At 40.4% G+C, this 15,735-nt stretch overlaps 1 protein-coding gene across 3 annotated transcripts in view; it reads left to right on the top strand.

The window, feature by feature from the left end:
* The window catches only part of LOC113029625 (zinc finger protein 726-like), a 34,608-nt gene that overhangs the window by 10,923 nt on the left and 7,950 nt on the right, over positions 1–15,735 (top strand). For 2 of the 3 annotated variants that reach the window (XM_026180596.1, XM_026180595.1), the window contains one exon: positions 806–1,543. In XM_026180596.1, coding sequence (XP_026036381.1) covers positions 806–1,543 — 738 coding nt within the window. Of the gene's footprint in view, positions 1–805; positions 2,212–15,735 lie in introns of those variants that run through there. The other variant, XM_026180597.1, reaches the window with a different exon arrangement.

Genomic DNA, 15,735 nt, shown 5'->3' with positions numbered 1-15,735 from the left:
TGATGATTCCTGCTGGAAACTTCTCTTTAGGCAAAGTCTTTTGCTTAAAAATCACCATAGGCGGCAGTTTCTGTCCATTAGCATGGCAGCCAAACACAACAGTAAAAGACGACTTTTCATACCCCGTTGTGCGTATCGCTACCGTGCTGGTCCCCTTCTTCTCCACAGTGTGACTCACCGGGATGTCAAAAGTGAGCGGGACCTCGTCCATGTTAGTGATGTGGCTGGGCTGGAGGTTTTTGTCGCCGATGTGTTTGCTGCAGTAGGAGCGGAAGATGGCCAGCTTTTCCTTATAATCCGCTGGAAGTTGCTGCGCTACCGTAGTCCTGGTCCGGATGGAAAAATGGCACCGTTTCATAAAACGAAAGCACCAAGACGGACCTCCTTGGAAATGTTCAATGTTCATCTCTTCAGCTAGTGAAACTGCTTTTAGCCGAATGGTGACCGTCGAAACGCTTCTCCCGCTCGTTCTTTGCTCAATGATCCAACTCGGCCACACTTCACCCTTTAGCGTTCTCATGGTGTTCTCTACTACGTCCTCATTACAACACACAGGGCGCACTGCGCTATAGGGCGCGCCGTACTTTTTGAAGAAAATCTAAGACTTTTAAGTGCGCCTTATGGTTGTGAAAATACGGTAGATGGAAAAATGGAGAGTCATTTTCGCCTATTAAGTTGAGTGTTATAATGTAAACAGTAAAATGTAACTGGATGTTGGCAGAGATGCTCTTTATTTCAGGCAATGTTCAGGATAAAAATGTTAAAGGAGTTCCCCGACTTACACTGTGTTTGTGTCTTTGTTTAGAAGCAGAGCGGCACAGATGGATCCAGTTCTCAACCCTGTCGTCACTGTGGTGGTGGGAAAGACTTTCGCTGTGACCTTTGTGGAAATACTTTCAGTAATCGACAGAATCTAAATCGACATCGACGTAGACACACTGGAGACAAAATGAACTACTGCAAAGAATGCGGGAGAGGCTTCACCACATTAAGTGATTTAAAATGCCATGAACTCTTCCATAGTGGGGTTAAAAAGCATGTCTGTGACCAGTGTGGGTCATCCTTCACCACTGCAAGTGACCTTAAAAAGCATAAACGAATCCACACAGGAGAGACACCATACAAGTGCAGACACTGTGACAGAAGCTTTTCATATTCAGCTAGTCGTAACCAACATGAACGTACACACATGAAAGAGATATTTAGCTGTGACCAGTGTGACAAGAGCTTCAAGAATTTCACTTCATACTCCAAACACAAACGATCCCACGCTGCAAATAAACTGTTTCACTGTTACCAATGTGCAAAATCATTCACTTCATTATCTGCTCTGCGCAAACATCAGCGTGATCATGCAGGACTGAAATCACTGGATCACAATGAATCTGACGAGACAGAAAGATCCTCTTCTGGTTTCAGGGTCAGACTTAAACACCTTGAGATCAGGCTCCACAGAGTTCAGCTGGAGTCTCCTGTAAAGAGTGCAGCTGATGTCACACTTGGATCTGATGAGGTAGCTCTGATTTCTGGACCTGCAGTGAATGTTAAATTAATGAAGCTGTAAGTATAGATATGTACATGAAGTTTATTTTCACTTGAGGGAATTTTAATGTTCTAAGTTTTCATCCCTGATACATTTTAATATTTCTTCCCTTAGGAAACCGTAGTGTTTAGTAGTTGTACCTTTTGCTACATTATAGAAGTTATAGGAATGTGTTTTACCAAAATTGTATCAAAACTACCCATTTGGATATATACATCAGTTCTTTTTCATTTTGATTTTCTTCCTCTTTTCCAAATACTACTTGCTTTTTCTATGTATTCATTTTATGTATTACTTCAGTTACATTTTAATCGTTTTTCATATTTATTCTTCTGCTTTGGTAATCCCTGCTCTTAAATCCTTTTCTTTCAAAGCCTCAAATAATTTCACACCAGTTGCTCTGAAAGCTTCCAAAATGAACTAAATCTATCAACCGGCTTTCAAACAATAACTACTATGACTTTGTGCTTGAAGTCCACATGTTGTTATTGGGTTTTTTTAAGTTAATGCATTTTAATCCACATGTTCTGCCGCTGTTTTTCCTGTAGATTTGAAGTTTGTATTACAAAATCCTGATACTGTTAAAGCATTAGTTATATTTGATGAATTATGTGTAAAGTTCTTATTAAACAGTTTGGTGTCAAAATAAAGAACTTGTCTCACAACAAGTACTTTGAGCCATGATTTCAGATTCAAACAATTTTTCTTTCTATTTGTATTAGGATTTTTCTCATAGTAATAGAGACAAAAGAAAAAGAATATGGGAACTAAAACCTTGCTCAGGCAATACAAAATTCAGAGGCACATACAAAGGAACAGGGAAATTGAAAATATCTGAAAGCACCTTAGCAACATCAAACCCAATCTTTTGAATTTTCACACAGGACCAAAGACGATGCATAAAGTCCCTCCTCCACATTACACTTCCAGCACAATGGGGAAGAGTTTACATCGATTTTACTTTTTAAAGCGGGTGTTATGTGCAATTTTTTACTGAATCGATTGAGTCCAGTTACAGGCAGATATCTTAGAGGCACAGACCCAAATCTTCTGCCAGTCTTAAACAGTTATAGATGTCCTAGGTGTCTTTCCTGAGCCTGTTTTACAGCCAGGAAGTAAGGGGCTGAACCGGAGTTAAGGACTTTATTAAATGAGCTATTGGACTTCCCAGACTGCAGGGAGGACAAAGCATCCACCACTGCAGACCTAGTAGGGTCCATCATTAGAGTGGTGTCATTAATTATAAAGTGCCTCAGTTGCAGATATCTAGAAAATTCCACATTCTGAAGGCCGAAACATCGTTGCAGCTGCTGAAAGGAGAGCAGAGTCCGGCTTCTAAACAAATCACCCAGGTTAACCAGCCCTCCAGGCAAGAAGTAAGGATCGTTCATAACAGGAGCCAAGGAGGACGTCAAATGGGCCCAGTCTGCCAAAGCACAGATCTCCAGGCCTTGACAGAGCACAGGTCAGGGGTCAGCAACCTTTATGATGATCAGTGCAAACAAGAACTTGATAACAACAAATCAACTGTACAACAGAAAATGCAAATGCTATTTATGGTCTCCTCACAGCAATGATAGGAAACATAAACTGGGCCAATATGGCATTTTTGTTAATACAGGGATACACATGTTAATGTGATCTCTGGTCTCCCACTCAGAGACACAAGTCTCCAAGTGTCCAGCATTCAGACGGCTACCTGAGGACACTTCGTCTGAGAGAAAATCTGCTCACACAGACATGTAGAGCCAAATGCTGTCAATGAGGCCTCTGCAATGTTCTGAAGACAGTTAAACTTGTCAGGTAGTGACGTCCAGCAGGTGAAAAGGCAGCTCCATGAACACGCACAGCTGTGGATTCCAGCTGCGTTCGTTGTTCTGCAATCTTTGACCCCCACAGAGTCGAGCTTTTCAGTTCAATCAGCTGCATTTCGATGTCCAGCCAGTTAAAGCGAGACAAATCCAGCTGCTCATTAAAGCTTTCTGCTTTGATCAGAGAAGAAAACATTGGTCCATACACCTGAAAGTCACGAAAACACATTGCCAATTCTGTCTGGAGTCTACAGATGTATTTGTGTATTTCCGTGGTGCTGATGTTGAGCGGAAAGCTCCTGAAGCATTTGAAGTGTCGGAATGTGGAAATTTCAACATTGAAAAAACTGCCAGCTAACAATGTCCCTCTACGGTGTTTTTTTTTTTAGCTAATACTACTACTACTACTAATAATAATACATTTTATTTAAAAGGCGCCTTTCAAGACACCCAAGGACAGTTTACAATAGGGAAATGGTAAATGGCCTGAATTCGTATAGCGCTTTACTAGTCCCTAAGGACCCCAAAGCACTTTACACATTCAGCCATCCACCCATTCACACACATTCACACACTGGTGATGGCAGCTACATTGTAGCCACAGCCACCCTGGTGCGCACTGACAGAGGCGAGGCTGCCAGACACTGGCGCCACCGGGCCTTCTGACCACCACCAGTAGGCAACAGGTGAAGTGTCTTGCCCAAGGACACAACGACCGAGACTGTCGGAGCCGGGGTTCAAACCGGCAACCTCCTGATTACAAGAGAAACTGCCAACTCTTGAGCCACGATGGCCCCTAATAGGATAAAACACATAATGGAAAAATGACAAAATGAAGAAAAATAAACTACTTCGCATATTTCACCTATTGCAGGTTATTTTTAGAACGTAACTCCTGTGATAAACGAGGGACCGCTGTATTATTAATAGTAGTCTGGGACATCTAATTGATTAACATCAACATTGATTATTGTGCACTATTATTTTTTTCCAAGGTGAGCAAAAATATAAAACTCTCTCTCAGCTTGTCCGTTGCCAAAAATGGCCCTCCTTTTGTGTATGTTCACAAAATGCTGTAAAATGTATATTTATTAAAACATTTATCTACTTTTACTGACTTGACACTTTAAATTATCACCAGTCCATTTCATCAAAACCAAAGTTTTTTCTACATTCTTTTTACTCTTTAAATGCCAGTTAGGCTATATATTACCAGGAACTTTTCAGATAAAAAGGTGATGAAGTCCTAATGGTTTCATAAATCTTCCTATTTCTTTTTTTCATATAAGCATCAGGGACAAGTCTGTCTTGCAGTTGGTGAGGTCACTAATGTGCGCCCTATTTCTTCCAGGATCACTCTTCATTTGTAGGTTTTAGTGGACTCCTACTACTGTGAAGTGGTTTTCATGGGACAAAGGCTTGTATTCCAAGATCTGGGAGACTGTAGAGATGAGCAGTGATGCCCTTCCTACCATCTTTCCAGAAAAATAAGTGATCTGGAAGCTGTTAGGCTTACTTACAGCAGCAGCACTTTCTGCACCTGCATAAACTCCAGGACACATTTGCTAACAGTGTTTGTTGCTGTATGTTTCATTCATTCATTCATTTATTTATTCATTTTCAGGCACAACAAATACCTATATTGAACATAAAATACACAAAACAAAAAACAAAACTTGCCTGAAAAAGGAGTGGGACGAAGAAAACTTATTAAATCCCACCCCTATACTCACTCATCAACAAAAAAAAAACAATAAACTTCCCGCAGCTACGCCCATCATTGCATACAGACCCATCAACAGCCCCGGGCAGATACAAGCATCTAAGCGGCAGCTCGCAACCAACAATTAGAGCCTTCATAACTGAATACAGAATATATAAATTATAAATTGCATTACCACAGGTAACAGGCAGTAATAACTACAAGTAACAGACACACATACATATACATACATATATATCTACACACACAAGTACATATATGTACATACATACGCACACTTTATTTATTTATTTATTTTTTTGGAATCCATACCAGCAATGGTAAGAGGACAGACATTACAGAGCACACTAAAACCCATCATTGAGTATACTGTGACCAGACCAACTGTTTGTAGAGGAATTTAAATCTATGAATATTTTTGCATTGTTTCAATTGTAAACTCAGACTGTTCCAGATTTTCACACCACATACAGACACACAAAAGCCTTTACGGGTTGTTCGAGTTCTGGGTAATTTGAATTCTCCAAAGCCTCTCACATTATAAACCTTTTCTCGAATTTCAAATCTAGTTTGTAAATTTGCCGGTAAAAGTTTAGTAAAAGCTTTATACAAAATTATGGATGTATTGTAATTAACCAGATCCTGGAATTTAAGTAACTTTGCCTGAAGAAAGAATTTGTGAGTATGATCTAGATAACCAGCCTTGTGAATAATACGCAGTGCTCGTTTCTGTACTGTGACTAATGGATTAGTTGTATTTTTATATGTATTTCCCCACACTTCCACACAATATGTAAGATATGGAAGAACCAGGGTACAGTACAGAGTACGAAGTGCATCTTTATCAAGGAATTGTTTCACTTTGTTCAAAACTGCGAGGCTTCTGGAAATTTTGGTTTTTATGTGTCTGACGTGGGGTTTCCATGAAATTTTGTTATCAATTATAACTCCCAAAAATTTGTTTTCACTCACATTATCAATTGGTACACCTTCAATGATAATTGGTAATTCTATATTATATTTTAAATTACCAAAAAACATTGCTTTAGTTTTATTTATATTTAATGATAATTTATTTATGTCCATCCATTTTTTTATTAATTTTAGCTCCCTGTTTACGGTCATTACAAGATCAGTATAATCATCGCTACTGAAAAATATGTTGGTGTCATCTGCGAACAGTATGAGTTTAAGTACTTGAGAAACATCAAAAATATCATTTATGTATACATTGAAAAGTTTTGGTCCCAACACTGACCCTTGGGGAACACCACATGTAATACCAAGTTTCTCTGAATGGTAATGCCCTATGCTAACATATTGTTCCCGACCCGTTAGGTAACTTTTTAACCAGTTACCAGCTTTCCCTCGAATACCATATCTTTCCAATTTATCCAGTAATATTGAGTGATTGATTGTGTCGAAGGCCTTTTTGAGGTCAACAAAAATACCAACTGCATATTTATTTTTATCCAGTGTATCAGTAATTTCTTCTACTGCCTCAATTATCGCCATTGAAGTGGTTCTTTGCGTTCTGAAACCATACTGACCAACATTTATTATTTGATGTTTTTCAAGGAATTTTTCTAATCTTGAATTAAAAAGTTTTTCTAGAATTTTTGAGAATTGAGGCAGTAGAGAAATAGGCCTATAATTGGTAAAACTGTGTTTGTCATTACTTTTATATAGTGGTATTACTTTCGCAATTTTCATTTTTTTTGGAAAACAACCGGACTGAAATGATAAATTACAGATATATGTTAAGGGACTAGCAATATTCAGAATAACCTGTTTAACTACAGACATATTTATGTCATGATAATCCATTGAAGACTTACTTTTACATTTTAATGTGATATTTATTACTTCTTGCTCATTTGTAGCTGAGAGGAACAGTGAAAAGGGATTTGATTTTATATTACTGATATTTTCATTTTTATGACACGGGATGTCCGCTGCTAGTTCAGGGCCAACATTTATGAAGAATTTATTGAACCCATCGACAATATTACTCATGTTGTGATTTTCACCATTTGCATCAGTAAAATATTCAGGATATGATGTTCCAGAAGATCCTTGTTTAATTAAGTTGTTTAACACATCCCAAGTTCCTTTTATATTGTTTTTATTTTCATATAATCTTCTTCTATAATAAAGTTGTTTGCTCGTTCTTATAATATCAGTCAATTTATTTCTATATGCTTTATATCTTTGTTCCACTTCTTTTGTTTTTACTTTGATAAACTGTTTATACAGATTGTTTTTCTTTTTGCAAGCATTAATAATTCCTTTTGTGAGCCAAGGACTTTTTATCTTTTTTTTCTTTGTCATGTGTTCGTTTACAGGACAATGTTTATTGTACCACATAGTAAAAATATCTAGAAAATTATCATAAGCCTTGTCCACATCTGACTCTTCATACACCGAACTCCAATCTTGTTGTGCTAAATCGAAATTGAAGGCATGAATTGCTTCTTCATTTATTGTTCGCTTTGCTATCATGATCTTGGTATCTATTTTTTTTAAATCACAGTCACACAAAGTAAAAACTGGTAAGTGGTCAGTTATATCACAGACAAGCAGGCCACTATTAATTTGGAAATCCATGACATTAGTAAAAATGTTGTCAATAATAGTGGCGCTATGTGAAGTTATTCTGCTTGGCTTTGTTATTGTTGGATATAGTGATAAGCTGTACATTGTGTCAGTAAAGTCATCAATGGCTTTTAACCTTGTTGGATTTAGCAAATCAATGTTAAAATCACCACAGATAAATAGTAATTTTTGGTTCACCGAAGCAAACGTTTTTTCTATCCATTCATTAAAAGTGTCAATACTTGAACTGGGTGTCCGATATATACAACTTATTATAACATTTCTCTTTTTTTCATTCATAATCTCAATAGTCAAACATTCCAAAATTCCATCAATAGCCATAGACATAGTTGTTACAACATTATATTTTATAGAGTTATGAACATATATAGCAACCCCGCCGCCCGCCTTATTTAATCTATTCATGTATTTTAAATCATATCCATTCAAACAAAAATCTATTCCTTTATCGACATTGAACCAAGTTTCAGTGATGGCTATAACACTAAAGGGGCGAGAAAATTGTTGCAAATAGTCCTTAATGAAATCAAAATTAGAGTACATACTTCTGCTGTTAAAGTGAATTAATGAGAGCTTCCCGTCTAGGTTAATTTCTTTTTCATATTGTTCCTGAGTGAAATAATTACAATTTTTAACAAAAGAAGAGAGAAAGTTACTTTGAGAATCTATTTCTGGATCTATTATATTATGCTCCTTATATTCACAATCTAGATCAATTACTTTCTGTTGAAGAACTAATTTCAACGTGTCCATGTCATTTCCTGGTGTAATTGATACATTGGTGTCAGTTATACTTGTCCAGATCCTCCATGTTCCTCACTATCAGTACTTTTGCCTCTTCTGGTGTCCCGTTTAGCTTAATGAAAATCTTACAGTTTGTTACCCATGTATGTTGTATTTTACCGTTCTTCTTCAGTTGCCTTGCCTTCCTCGCGATGTCTGCGTTTTTTCGTGTCAGATGCTCATTAATGAAAACGTCCGTGCCTTTCAGTTTGCGTCCTTGTTTCAGCAGTGCGACCTTGTTCTTCCGATTGACAAATCTCATAATGATGGCCGGCAGTCTGTCACTCCTCCTGGGCAGTGAGTGACATGCTTCTATGTGCTCCAGGTCCATCTCTATCCCCTTGCTTTGGAGGAAGGATGCCACCTGTTGCTCTACCGAGCGGGTCTCCTCGTCGCTGGGCTCCCCGACGTTCCCGGCCACCACACGCGCATACGAGCGCGGCTTGATTTTAATACCGCTGATGACCACGTCGTTCGTACGGGTGTACTGCTCCAGCTCATCCACCCGCCGCTCGAGATCCATGATCCGTCTGTCCTTCTCGGCATTTTGGAGGCGTAGCTGTTTTACCTCCTCCAGAAGCCCCAGAAGCAGCTCCTGCTGTGCCCTGACTGCGGCCACGTCTCCGCACAGCGCTCCGAGGGAGGTTTTAATGTCCTCAACCTCCTCTGGTATTGGGCCTTTCTTGGGTGGCATACTGAAGCGAGAGCACGAGGCGGCCACCACGAGGGACCCGGAAGCGGAATTTCTGATGATGGCGCCTGGCTAGGCCTGCTGGCTGATGGTGGAGCCTGGCTGTGGCCTGCTGGCTGATGGTGGAGCCTGGCTGTGGCCTGCTGGCTGATGGTGGAGCCTGGCTGGGTCTGCTGGATGTGGCCTGCTGGCTGATGGTGGAGCCTGGCTGTGGCCTGCTGGCTGATGGTGGAGCCTGGCTGTGGCCTGCTGAGCCTGACTGTGGCCTGCTGGCTGATGGTGGAGCCTGGCTGTGGCCTGCTGGCTGATGGTGGAGCCTGGCTGGGTCTGCTGGCTGTGGCCTGCTGGCTGATGGTGGAGCCTGGCTGTGGCCTGCTGGCTGATGGTGGAGCCTGGCTGTGGCCTGCTGGCTGATGGTGGAGCCTGGCTGTGGCCTGCTGGCTGATGGTGGAGCCTGGCTGGGTCTGCTGGTGTTAAAGGGGAGTTTTTCCTTTCCACTGCTCATAGAAGTCAACTGGTAGTTGTGGTTTTCTCTGTTCTCTCTGTAGGGTCTTTACCTTACAGCAGGGGTGGGAGAACTCCAGCGAGCAGGGGTGGGAGAACTCCAGCTTTGAATTTTTTTTTAGAGTTGATATTTTGGCTATGGTGTCTTGTTATGAAATCTACAAGAGTCAAAGTGTTTTTAGCAGGTGCTTCACAGCTAAGTTTGACTGGGAAACTCAAAGCTCAATAGTCTGTATCAACAGAAATTCACTGCAGCCTGTGTAATATTTCATGCATCATAATTTATTCCAGTCCATCTTGCAAATACATATTTGCGTTGTAATGTCATGCACAGACACACACAACTATTAGATCCTTAAGATCAAACCTGTGTCATTCTTTTGGTCCACTGCAGTGCAGTAGTCAAAAAAAAGAAGTGAAGTGGCCACAAATGGCCAGGATAGAGCCCAGAGGGTTAATGCGTAAAATGTATAAAATATTATTGATTACAGGGTAATACATTAATGTTAATAGCAAGTTACAAGTATAAACAATGCTGTTACATTTACACTTAAAATTTTTACTATGAGTATGGACATAAAAAAGTGAACAACATTTTATAATAAGCTTAATTGGAATTCTGTACACTGAAAAACAAACAACACATAAAAACACAAACAAACAGCCAGTGCCTTCATCTGTCCATGAAATGTCAAACATCACATTGACCCGTAGTCCCTGCTCGTCAGCACATTTAAAAAGAGCTCCATGTCCTCTGCAAACTGAAAAACAAAGAGGAAGAAGTCCCTCTACACAAAAACACTGCAGATGACAGGCCAGGAAAACACCTATTGATCTGTTTGAATGCCTCCTCATCATGTGAGCCTTGAAGTTTTTTTTAAAAAAGACTAAGCTCACAGTGAGGGAATTTCATTTTCATGGACTTTCCACAAGCCACAGTTTCATTCAGCACAGAGGGAGCACATGAATGTTCTACTGAAGATTCAGATAATGGTTTTGATGCTGGAGACAAGACATCGAGAGGGAGATGGGGCTCCACGGAGAGTTCAGTGGGGAGCAGTCCTGAATGCTGACATGACAATAATTGCCTTGCCATATCCCCACGCTGTATGACTGTCATGTTACAGACAGGGCAGTGAAAGTGCACCGGCATATCATTTTGTCTGTAAGAGAGAGAAAAACAACATGTAATTTAAATGTAGTTGTATAGAATGCAATCAGTTTATCTAACAATCAGATTGTACATATTAACAAAAACATCCAAGCCATCCTCAATAATGAAAGCAAAATGGTGTGGATCACAAGAGCTGTCAGGAAATGTGGTGAACAGGAAAAAAACATTTAATGAAAACACACTTTTTTCTCTCACTGATGAATGACCTGAACTGTACAATGTGAAAAGCAACTTTAAAGTCAACAAAGAGACTGCAGAAGTGCTGAAAAGAAGTGCATATTTATAACTTTAACTATGAGGTATATTTAATACCAACATACCTTTGAAAGGCAAAGCATTTTTACTGTGTCCATTTATATGCTCCTCGATCTTTGCCCTGACAGCAGGGCTGAGAGTGGGGCACAGAGGGCAGTGAAAGAGTCTTCTGCAACATGTTGTGCATTCCTGCAATTCTGGCTTGGAGGCAGAATGGAATAGAGAATATTAGTATTTATAAATGTATACATCTCTTTGTGATGATCTTTACAATGTTGATGCAGGTGGAATGAGAGACATAAATAAAGTGCAATATGCAGTAAACGGAACAACGTGCATTGATGTTACAGATCGTGAAAAGCAGTGAAGTGAATTTGTTCATAACAAGCAAAAATCAAATACGTTTGAAACTGACCACTAAATGCTAACCAGAGGTGTCAAAAGTGCACATTCCTTACTAAAGTTTAGATACCTCGGGGTAGTGATGGCCCGCTTGAAGCTGACGCTCCGGTGCGTGTGTCAAAAAAATCAACACACTGCTTCAGAAGCTCTGTGTCGAAGCTTGATTCGTTTGGCCAGAGTCACGTGATCAGCGACGTCCGAAACTTCATTTAGAACCTAACTGCTTCGGTATCTGATTCAATGGTTTATAAGGAAGTGAGTCATTCGCGGGATTTGTGGTGTTGTGATGGTGACAGATAGCGAACCACTGATCATTCCACTGAGAGATTTGAAGCCAGCGAGGAAGAGAGGAGGTTCTGTTGTGTGGGAGAATTTTGAGTTGATTTTGGTCAGTTGGGTGGGTTTTCCAGCTTTGTGTTCTTGTTGTTTGCTTTTGTTTTGTGCGTGTTTATTTTATCTTATAATGGGAAAACGGTGGCACGGTGGTTAGCACTGTTGCCGCACAGCAAGAAGGTCCTGAGTTCAATTCCAACATCAGGCCAGGGTCTTTCTGTGTGGAGTTTGCATGTTCTCTCCGTGTTTGCGTGGGTTCCCTCCGGGTACTCCGGCTTCCTCCCACCGTCCAAAAACATGCAGCTTGTGGGGATAGGTTAATTAGATAATCCAAATTGCCACTAGGTGTGAATGGTTGTCTGTCCCTGTGTGTTGGCCCTGCGATAGACTGGCGACCTGTCCAAGGTGTACCCCGCCTCTCGCCCTATGACAGCTGGGATAGGCTCCAGCGCCCCCCGCGACCCTGAAAAGGATAAGTGGAAGCGAATGTATGGATGGGAAAAAACTTAATGTCAAAAAAAATCTGCTTTCATAATATAAATATAATTAAGTAACTTTAGAAAAACTTCCACTTGATTCTTTACATTTAATGTTGTAAAAATATATATTTTATTGTTTAACTAATCTGAAAATCTTAGTCTGCCAAATGTGCAGCAATTTCATGTATTTATTCTCTTTAGCTGAGTTTGTGGGGCCCAGGTAGACTGTATAACTGCATCTCTACCAGTTTCTCTGCACTCCAGCCTCTTCTGTTCCACGTGAAGGGATTTTCCTTAATGCAGGAGAAATTATCTCCACGAAAAGGAACAGTTTCAGCCATCGCACAGTGGAACAAATTCTCTTCTTAAATAAAAATGAAAAAGGGTTACCTTAAATGCATCATGCTTTTAATTTGCAAGTTCATAAGCATTTTCCCTTTCACAATCAGTTCTACCCCCAGGTCAAAAATATGTATAGGAAAATTTCCCCAATATAATATTATTTATAAATACACCCATCTAGCTCTTGCACAAGTGCATGGAGGCGGGACCTCACAGCAGAAGCATACTCCAGAATGTGTTGTACATTATTATATGTATATTATATGTAATGTGGTATTTTTCAATTATTGTATTTACCAACATCAAGAAGTCACAGGCAAAGAAAGACCACACCATGGTGCATATTTAAACAAGGAGAGTTTACTGGTCGAAATTATTTATTAAACAAATAAACCGCATTTTTTTAACCCCCCAAAAATACACGTTCAAAGCAACACAACAGTGGCCCAATATCAGACAGAATTCCACTCCGTAGTGGGCAATCATAATGAAGCAGTAGGTTTTATTTTGTGGATTCAAGCTGCTCTTCATATTTTTGGCCACCAGATGTCACCAGAGAGGACTGTGTTGAAAAGCTCCGAGTAATGAACCGTTTTTCAATACAAGCTTCAGAAAGCTTCATTTGGCCATCACTACCTCGGGGGTCTGACCGTTGTTGTAACGCTAACAAAGTGTAAGCAAACTAGATGATTCCTAGAATTATATCATTATTAACGGCAAATTTATACATGAAAGACTCTGTGCCAACCTTTACGATCCACTTGCAAGGTTAAGGATCCTTGCAGGAACGAGACAAGAAATAATAATAAAAAAAGAACATATTTCTGCCGACTTTGGAGGTCACGTGTTTCCGGTTAGTGTGGTCACGTGTTTCCGGTTAGTGTGGTCACGTGTTTCCGGTTAGTGTGGAGGTCACCTGTGTCCGGTTACTGCGGAGGTCCCAATATGGCGCTCCCCAGCGGGTGCAACCAGACCCTCCCCCCGGTCGCGCGGAAAGAGCTGCTTTTCATGAAACGGGAGTAAAGTAGTGAACTTAGAGGAGAGAAACAAACTAAAGTATCGATCATAAACCACTACCAACGTTTGGATCGATATCTGCATCGATCTGCCCACCCTTGTCTCCTGGATCGTAGCTGAGATCAGCGTGAACCACGTGGGTCTCTGCTCCCTGATCTGTTTCCTGTGTTTGGAAAGAGTTGCAGCTTCATCGCGGAGTTTCTCTCGGTTTGTGGGCTCATCTAAAGGTAAGCACCGAGCTAACTTTACTGTGAGTTCAGTTCATGTTGAGTTTAGCTCCTGAATGAGGTCTTCTGCTGCTCTCCTCGGTGTCTGTTCACAGTTTATTGTGAACACGTTGAGAGAAGAGTGAGAGAGTGTTTGGAGAAAAACACCAACTAATCATTAGCTCAGCATGCTGGGAGAAGTTGAGCGTTTGCTCGCGTTTTGCTCGATTATTTCCTGCTGTGACTCGGGGGCGTTTTTAGCCCATTTTTGAATCACAGGACCCCCAAAGATTCACAGTACTTTATAAAAAGCATATAGTATTTGGTTGAGACGTAATATTTTAAAAACAAAAGTATAGACCCCCCCCCCCCCCCCCCCCCAAAAAAAAAAAATGGTATGGTCTGTTCCAGCTCGCCTCTCCCCTACTCTGGCTCTGTTGTCCTTTCTGCCAGAGCGATGGTGGCTGAGACGCAGCAGAGCGGAGGTGTGAGTGCCTGCCTTAAACCAGGACATATTAGCTGCATTTAACCTTCAGTTATGTAGGAGTCAGACCGTGTTTCCTTTTTAGCTGAAAAACATTACACCAGGTAACCTGCAGTGTTGAGAGCGTGTTTTCCCATGTTTGCTACTCTACAGTCCGTCCTACTCTGTAGTAAAATCAGCGACATTTGACCGTCCTGTTGCTCCCATTGGAATTTATGTAGCCTATTTAAAATCTACAACTTAAAATTGTTGTTACCACTGTCCTGTTTGAAATGGAACGAGAGAAGCTGGTTATTTTGTCATATGTGCATGTGCCGATATTAAACACAGCAGCCACATTCAGGTAAAAGTGTAAGATCAAATGATCCGTCAATAAAGGATAATGTTGGATCAGTGTTTCAATATTTATATCTTTTATTAGATGTACATGTGGTTTGGTTATTTGCCTTTTGGTTGAAAGTACACAGTATATAATGATGTACCACGTGATCGCTTGCAAAACAGCTACGTTAGCGTTAGGGCTGTCTGATATAACGATATATATCGGATGACGATTTAAAAACGTCTATCCTTTCATTTTACGCTATCGTTTGTTTCCTGCTGTTGCAAAAAAATAAAAAATAAACCTTAGACTCAAACGTTAGAACAGGCTTTTCCCCGCAGCAGGCTGTGTAATAAATACTCACAAAGAAAACGGCGTCCGTTACAACTTATGTCTAAAAATGTATCGTTTCATGCATCGGTTAAAACACTCGACTCCAGGTACACGACACCCAGCAGGAAACATTTCACACAAGTCGAGCTGCCCGAGATTCACAGAATTTATGGAAAATTTTACATTTTTGTGATTTATATCGTTATCGGACGATAGATGTCTTATATCGGGATATGAGATTTTGGTCACATCACACAGCCCTAGTTAGCATAACATTAGCTAAAGGATGAACGCTAACTTTTTTCCACTCGATTAAAGGTAACGTGAGGGTTTCTGGTGGTTAAGGACAAATGCAATCGCATGCCAGGATGCTCTAAACAGACCAAACTTCAGTCAGGAGAACAACTGAGATTATTCATCCACAATACGAGGTTAGTTATTAATATACTGCAACAACATGGGAATAGAGCAGCTGCGAGAGAATTCAACATTAATGAATTAATGTTAAAGAAGTGGAGGAAGCGCAGTTTTTGGCTTTCCTCATATTCCAAAAGTGCTTCGTCTCTTTGCTGTGACTGTCGTCCGCCATAATTTGCAGACGATGTTGTTTGCAGCAGCTGCAATGCCTCCGACCAAAACAGGCGGAGCTTGTTGACACCAACAACATGTGCTATTGCGATAGAGCGATATAGTCAAAATCTCTACCGTTGGCCAAAT

The sequence above is a fragment of the Astatotilapia calliptera genome, chromosome 9, assembly GCF_900246225.1.
Source record: "Astatotilapia calliptera chromosome 9, fAstCal1.2, whole genome shotgun sequence".
Taxonomy (NCBI): Eukaryota; Metazoa; Chordata; class Actinopteri; order Cichliformes; family Cichlidae; genus Astatotilapia; species Astatotilapia calliptera.
Note: the sequence above shows the minus strand (reverse complement) of the source record. Positions and strands in the feature narration are given on the sequence as shown.